The sequence below is a fragment of the Arachis duranensis genome, chromosome 1 (assembly GCF_000817695.3).
Source record: "Arachis duranensis cultivar V14167 chromosome 1, aradu.V14167.gnm2.J7QH, whole genome shotgun sequence".
Lineage (NCBI taxonomy): Eukaryota > Viridiplantae > Streptophyta > Magnoliopsida > Fabales > Fabaceae > Arachis > Arachis duranensis.
In genome coordinates this window covers 9,368,304-9,376,038 of record NC_029772.3, presented here as the reverse complement: position 1 = coordinate 9,376,038, position 7,735 = coordinate 9,368,304, and the positions used below count along the sequence as shown (strand labels likewise).

Below are 7,735 nucleotides of genomic sequence, written 5' to 3'. Positions count from 1 at the left end.
AGATAGGCCACAGTCACCGTGGATAACATGGCCTTCAAATTGGAGATTTCTTATAATAGCCTTCTTACAAATAACTTTATTCTCCAAAACCCAAAAAGAAAAAAAACGATTCTTAATATTAGCATTACTTTCAACTTTTAAAATTTCTGTAAGCTTGAAAATATTTTTAGATGCACACTCTAGTAGATAGTTTACACAAAATAAATAAAGTAATAATAAAATGTTGATTAGTGACTTGTTAAGCTGCAGTTTTGTTATAGGCTTATGGCACTGAGTGTTTTGAATTTTGAATTTATGACAAGTGATTTGTGATTTGTGATTAGTGATTAGTGATCTTGTTATGCTACTGGATTGATTTAATTTAGAGGTGATTATTTTGACTTTGTTTTGTGTACAGGATAATTTTTTCGTACTGGTAAAGACAACAGAAGTTGCTGCGGCACCGTTTATAACAACTTCATATGGCATCTCAAAATGAAGGAACTAAGCAGTAAGTTTATCTCGTAATTGCCATATATAATAATTTGATAGCACATTTAACTAGGGTAGTAAGCGGCTATATGGTAGCTAGATTGTCTCTATAATTGACTTATTAGATCATGTTTAGTAAGTTCAGATATTTGCATTCTTAGGTTTAATCATGTTTTGTCAAAAGATTGGATGGATTTACCAAGATTTGAGAACGAGTACATAGTTGGTGTAAATAATTTTTTAGAGTTTGCCTTCGTAATTGGAAAACCGGTTGGAAAAGAAATCCAATGTCCTTGTGCAAAGTGTGGAAACACTTATTGGCGTGAACGAGAAGACGTACATGAGCATCTTATTTGCTATGGGTTTGTCGAAGGTTATAAACGATGGATTAATCATGGAGAATCGGTAATTCCAACAGTTGTAAACAGTGACATGGATGATCGAGGGGGCGTTGATGATATTGACGGGTTACTGCGTGATGCATTCGGAAATATGACAAATATTGAAGAGGAGAACAATGGGTTGAATGAAGATGTGAAGAGATTTTATAAGCTCGTAGATGAAGCAAGTCAAGAATTATATCCGAATTGTACTACTGGATTTTCGAGACTATCGTTTATCACACTCAATCTGGTTTTTCTGTTTCGCTGGTGTTGATTACTTGATTTGTTTGATGGGTTGGAAGCTAATAATAGTATTTCTGGGTTGAAAGCTAATAATAGTATTTCGGTATTACCTTGTTTTTTAAGCTTTTATTTTGGTTGTGGTTGTTTCTTTGTGCTGGATTTTTTTCAGTTTTAAGCGACTTCAACAGGGGAGTTGAAGTTCCACTCAAAGATAGATTAAAAACATATAAACATTACCAAATGGCTCAAAACCACATGCAAATGCTCCTTGTTATTTAGTGGTTGAAATTTTCATACTGATTGACTTACTTAACTTGTGCTCCATATTCATTACTCAACTGCACTGCATGTATCATCAATAATATTTTTGTTCTGTTCTAACTTCTTTATTTCTTTTGCTAGCAGGAGGATATGATGTGAAGAAAATATGTTCAATACAAATATAAGATGGGATGGGTCTTATAATGATTTTGGTTATCTAAATGTATTATTTTGATGTCTTCTTTACATTTTGATAAGAGATTTTATTCGATAATACATGTAATGGATAAATTACACTCTCTTTTGATTAGTGTTGTAATGGATATCTACTTTTTAATGAAACTTTTATGATTTACATTTATTGAATTTCTCATTCTTAGATTTATTTTGTGATTATCATCATTTTGGAATGTGATTATGCTTTAAAAAAAATTATAAAATAAAACAGGTTACCATAGATAAGTTATGGCCACCGTTTTAAGGAGGGGTGACCATAGATAAGCTATGGCCACGGTGAAAAACCGTGACCATAGATAAGGCTATGGTCACGGTTTTCATGTGGGGTGACCATAGAGGCTATGGTCACGGTAAAAAACCGTGACCATAGATAAGGCTATGGTCACGGTTTTCATGTGGGGTGACCATAGAGGCTATGGTCACGGCCAAAACTGTGACCATAAATAAGGCTATGGTCACGGTTTTAGGTAGAGTGACCATAGAGGCTATGGTCACGGCCAAAACCGTGACCATAGATAAGGCTATGGTCACGGTTTTTGGTTGAGTGACCATAGAGGCTATGGTCACGGCCAAAACCGTGACCATAGGTATGGCTATGGTCACGGTTTTGGGAAGGGGTGACCATAGAGGCTATGGTCACGGTCAAAACCGTGACCATAGATATGGCTATGGTCACGGTTTTGGGTGGAGTGACCATAGAGGCTATGGTCACGGCCAAAACCGTGACCATAGATGGGCTATGGTCACGGTTTTATCGCGTGACCATAGATTAACCTATGGTCACGGTAAAAAAACGTGGCCTAAAGTGCCAGAATTTGAACATTACAACCGTGGCCATAGAAACCGTGACTATAGATAAAAAAACCGTGACCATAGGTCTATAGCCACGAGAGAATAGGCCACGGCAGAAAAACCGTGACCATAGGTCAAAAACCGTGACCATAGACCTATGGTCACCCTTTTCACTAGCTATGGTCACGGTTTTTCACCGTGACCATAGACCTTTTTTTTTGTGGTGGTATCTGTACTCATATATTCCGGAAACTCCGGAGCATGCATGGCTTCCAAATCCAAAACTTGCATGAAAGATGGCTCCTCAAACAGCACTTTATTTGCGAGTGCATTTGCCACGTCTGTCACATTTAGAGCCATAGTGCCGTCAGTTTGATCTTCATCTCCGTCTGGACCAACAACTTCATAATTGCTTTCGAACTCTTCCTCACTATCACTCTTGTAATCTTCTAGTTTAATATTTCAGTCGGCCTCAGATTTTTCGAATTCAATGACAACATGATGAACAAGATCTGAGCGCGACTTTCTATATACATTGAAAATATCTCTTGCATACTCACTTCGTCAGTTATATATTTGGTTTGAAACTGAACGAATCCACCAAATACTAGTATGGGATATCTGTATAAAATACATGATATTTTCCTTGAAATCTCAGAATATATCTTCTCACAAATCACACATTTAAGCTCTTCAAATGAGACTGTGAAGGAAATAACAACATTTAACGGATTTTTACAAGTAAATTTTACTCCTTCAGATGTTTGTAACAAAATCTGACCAAAATAATATACTTTTAAAAGGACTCTATCATTCATTTCTTCATTCGCATAAATAGAAACTTCACTATCAAATTTTTTTAGTTCATACGAAAGAAGAGAGATATAAGAGCTAAGGAAAGAAGAAGAACAAGCAGAACAAGAAGAACAAGAGGAGATATGAGAAGTGATTTACGACTTACACACACTTATATATATCGGACCCAGCGATTAGTTTTAACTGATTCAAAAAAATGATAAAATAATTAACTCGGAACATCGGATTTGATTTTCGCAAAATAAAAAAAAAACTTGATATATATAAAAATCGGATGGTAAGCCGAAATTCAAATTCTTATTACCACACAAATCGGACCATCTGATTGGTGGTCAAATTTTTTAAAGCATACATATATTTATACACAAATATATTAATGACTAATTTTATTGACTAATTTTAATGTACTAATAGTATTTTTGTAATACGAAATAGTAAGAACATATATCTAACTATCTTCTAACCAATATCACAATGATGCCATTCTAGGGACCAATTGGCAAATTCTTATTGTGTATGGGACGTCTCCCTCCAACATGGGAATAATCCTTAGCAAAATATTGTGAAGGGTCTTCTCCATCATATTTTTCTTCTTTTGTCTCCTTCTTTCCGGCCACCATATTTTTCTTCCTATGTTGTACTTTCCCTGAAAAAAAAAAGTTGCATATTCATTGAAAAAGAATGAGTTTTATTAAAGGATCTTGCATGTATAATTATACATCTCTAGTTGGAATCATCTTTATTTATATATATTTTAAAGAATTTAATTTTAATGTATTAGCAGTATAAATGATTTTATCTAATTAAATTCATGAATTTAAATAACTTTTTAAATAATAAATTTAAAAATTAATTATTTTTAATAATGTAATAATATAAAATTGCATGTCTGTGTAATTTTTTTTTATATTATCAAAAATATATTATGTTGATGAGTTTCAATTATTATCAAATTTAGAAGTGTATTTTGGAAGGTGAACTAAACAAACTAAGAGTATAATTCACACAAATAAAGAGTTCTCTTCTCTATAAATTAAATAATGTTGATAACAAAAAAAGGGAAGAATTTGACAAAGAAAAAATGAATATCATCATAACCAAAGTAACAAAAGCAATTACCTTATTTGATGCATGAATAATTCTAAAAGGTTCACTAATTATTAAGATGAAGTTTTGTGAGCTATACATGCATGTTGAAATTTCAAGTATCATGCATCAAAATATCTTAATAACTTAATTAATTATAGAAATAAGTTAAATGACACTACATTACTTCTGGTAGATACCGACGTTTTTTAACTATCAGAGAACGGATAGCAGCAGTTGATAATCCGTTCCAAGAAAAAGAGGGGTAAAACCCTTAGCGATGATTTATAGTAACTACTAAAATAACAAACTATTGGAAACCTTCTCTTTTTTGTTGCGTCAAACATTGCCATTTTTATTTAACAACGTTTTTTTGAAACCGCCGCTAAAACCCATTACCTGCCACTTTTTTTCGTAGTGTGAAGAGGCAATAAATACAACAAGTCAAACTTTAATTTGGACAACAATAGTAGTAAACATAATTGAGGCCATAAGACCTTCACAAAATTTAATAAAAGTATATTAATCCATTTTTAATCGTTTGTAACAATTTATTATCACACTTGAAATTATTCATAATTTCAACAACATTGAATTTGTTACTAGTTTAAAAATTTTCTTTGGTATTAACCTTAACGAGTGTATATAATTAATCATTAGATATTGATCGGTAATTTAATAACTATTGAATAAGTACAGCGAATTAATGTTTAATTAGTTAATATTAACTAATATTTTATTATTAAATTATTTTTTTTAACTTTCACATTTTGGAAATTTAGGATTTAAAATTAGAATTGAGGGTTTATTATAAAATTTAGGACATATAATTTAAAGTTTAACATTTAAAATTTAGAATTCACGATAAAAAAAATTAACTGAAAAAATTAACTTCTTAATTAAATTAATAATTATTACCTGAAAGGTAACCCTTCTGCTTATTGTATTGTGATGCAATGAAGTCTCTATCTTCATTATGTCCCTTAAACAACATATATAAACGTAAAAATAATGCTGATGAATAGTCAAATATGATGAAGAAGAAGAATTAATTATTATATTTATATATATAGATGCTTATAAATAATTAGGAAGTACCTTCTCAGTAGCCCTTATTAACTTTCTTACCAGCCTTGGGTGATTACTGTGTGCATTATTGGCTAATCAAAAGGATGATAAGAAATGATAATTATTTATTGGATTACTCATATATATATACAAGAATAAAAAAAAAGATTTACATATTAATTAATTAATATTATTATTGTTATTATTATTGCGTACCTTGATGTTGGAATGAAGGTTGAAATTGAGTAGTTGATGGAAAAGAAGCAGAAGAATGTGGTAGCATATAAGAGATGAAAATTATGCTTAGCAAAGTAATGATGGTTATGAGCACCATTTTTACTCTTAATTACTCTATTCAAGCTTGAGAAATAGCATTAACATGAGAAGAGAGACCAAACACTCCAAAAAGTGAAGAGCTCCGAAACAAATATAATAACCAAGATTAGTTTACAACTTTACATTAGGCACTAAAAAACATACAACTAAGTTATGTGTATACTAAAATCAGTCATTACAATCAGTTAATAATATAAAATACACATAAAAATAAGTTAAACTGTAAATATATTTATACACAAATAGATGGTGGATAATTTTGGTGCACATATAGTATTTTTTAAAAGAATTATTAATATCTAATTTTGTACATATATGTGTATATTTCTAATGTAAATATACTGTTATAGATATAGTTGGATAATTATTTTAATTTTTAATATTGTGCTAAATTTTAATTTTATCTTTAATATTTATAATATTTTATTTTTTATTTTTTTATTTTATTTTATCCTATTTTAATTCTTTGATAATATTATTCTTTCTTCCAAAATTACTATTTTTTTCATTATCATCTCTTCTTCTGAATAACGACAACAATCATAATGATAGTGGTGATAATAGTAATGATAGTAATTTAAAGGTAAAAATGTAAAGGAATAAGAGAAAGAAAAAGATAATAATAAAAAACAATAATTTTTTAAAAAAAATTTAATTTTGATAAGAGAATATTCGAAATAAAAATATAATGTTTTAAACTATAGGATCAAAATTAGAAATTAACCTAAATATTAGAGACTAATAAAGTATTTTATCCTATTCTTTTTCCAAACAAAAAATTATATAATTTTGTGTTTCAAATAAAATACAGAAACTTTTCAACTTGAATGTTGAAAAGTATTAATGTGTTAAAAGCTCTATTTATACATGTATTTAATTACGTATGCAATCAAAATACAAAAAAAAGTGTTGAAAACTTGTTAAATTCTGTATTATACTCCCAATGGTTCCAAATATTTATATGGTAAAGATTATACATATTATTGTTGAATTGAACCCTCGAAGAAATCACCCCAGTTGACCGACATTGATGCAAGCCAAGAAAATAATAGTTAGGGTTTTTGTCTTGTGGTTTGTATATGTAGTGGGAACTGGGAATTGTTTCAAATTTATAAACTAAGATCACATGTTTCCTTGTCAAATTCAAGAGACGTACACCAATGAAGACTGTGACTTGATCTCTTAATTAGACGTTTCAATTTTAAACATTGGATATGAAAAAATTTTCATTACGATATTTCTGCAAAATTAGGTCGGATTAGTCAGATTCTTAATGATAATTGAAAAATGTTAAATAATTTGACATATTTTACTAAATTATTTAATATATTATATATAAATATTTTAGTTATTATCTTCACATAAAAATAATTTTATACAAAAATGTGATTAATTCGATTTTGGGTTGAAAACCAACTGAACCAACCAATTCAATTTATGTATAACATCAACCAATCAATTTGCTGTTTATGCTACAATTGAACTGAACAAAAAAAAAAAAAAATCAATTTTTTCGATTTTAAGCTCAGTTGTAGCAAATTTCAATTAGATTTTGCATTAATTTTCGATCCAATTCGATTACTTACAACCCTACTTTCACATGAGTAACCGTCACAAAAAAATAAAATATAATTCAAGAGACATGCAGCTACACCAAAGCATCATTCATGGAAACTCTTGCTGTTACCAAAGCTAAAGCACATGCATTATTATAGTTAAAAGTGCAATGGTGCAAAAAACATAAGCACCGTTTTCATGACCCTGAGTTAGGTAATGATTTTGTATAAATCCTTATTTTTTGTGTTTCAGAAAAGAAGCCATGTATATAGTAGGTCACTTATTTAAAAATGTCATTTCAGATAAATGATCTTTCTCCTCTTTAGATATTAAATTGGTTCATTTGTCTTCTCTTTATTAATTAGATAATTTTAATGCTTTGCTTTGTTATGTTTTATTTGAATGATTAAGATTTAAATGGATAATCTGTTAATTAAATTAATTATTTTTTAATGTCAAAAAAAAAAAAAAACGAATACCAATGA

The 7,735-nt window shown here is 29.5% G+C and overlaps 1 protein-coding gene and 1 long non-coding RNA gene across 4 annotated transcripts in view; one reads left to right on the top strand and one right to left on the bottom strand.

Moving 5' to 3' along the window:
- The window catches only part of LOC127744956 (uncharacterized), a 3,257-nt gene extending 1,538 nt beyond the window's left edge, over positions 1 to 1,719 (top strand). The window contains exons 4-5 of one of the 2 annotated variants that reach the window (XR_008006193.1): positions 398 to 490; positions 1,503 to 1,719. This is a non-coding gene — a long non-coding RNA (uncharacterized LOC127744956). Of the gene's footprint in view, positions 1 to 397; positions 491 to 1,499 lie in introns of both variants that reach the window. The other variant, XR_008006192.1, reaches the window with a different exon arrangement.
- Positions 1,720 to 3,602: 1,883 nt separating this feature from the next.
- Positions 3,603 to 5,688, bottom strand: LOC127744948 (uncharacterized). Of its 2 annotated transcripts, XM_052257844.1 has the most exons (4): positions 5,574 to 5,688; positions 5,388 to 5,449; positions 5,208 to 5,271; positions 3,603 to 3,849 (listed from the first exon to the last, which is right to left on the bottom strand). In XM_052257844.1, exons 1-4 carry the CDS (start codon positions 5,638 to 5,640, stop codon positions 3,689 to 3,691), a joined length of 354 nt encoding a protein of 117 aa, XP_052113804.1. In that variant the 5' UTR covers positions 5,641 to 5,688; the 3' UTR covers positions 3,603 to 3,688. The 2 variants fall into 2 exon arrangements, with proteins under 2 accessions (XP_052113804.1, XP_052113806.1); XM_052257846.1 differs by lacking the exon at positions 5,208 to 5,271.
- Positions 5,689 to 7,735: the final 2,047 nt, after the last annotated feature.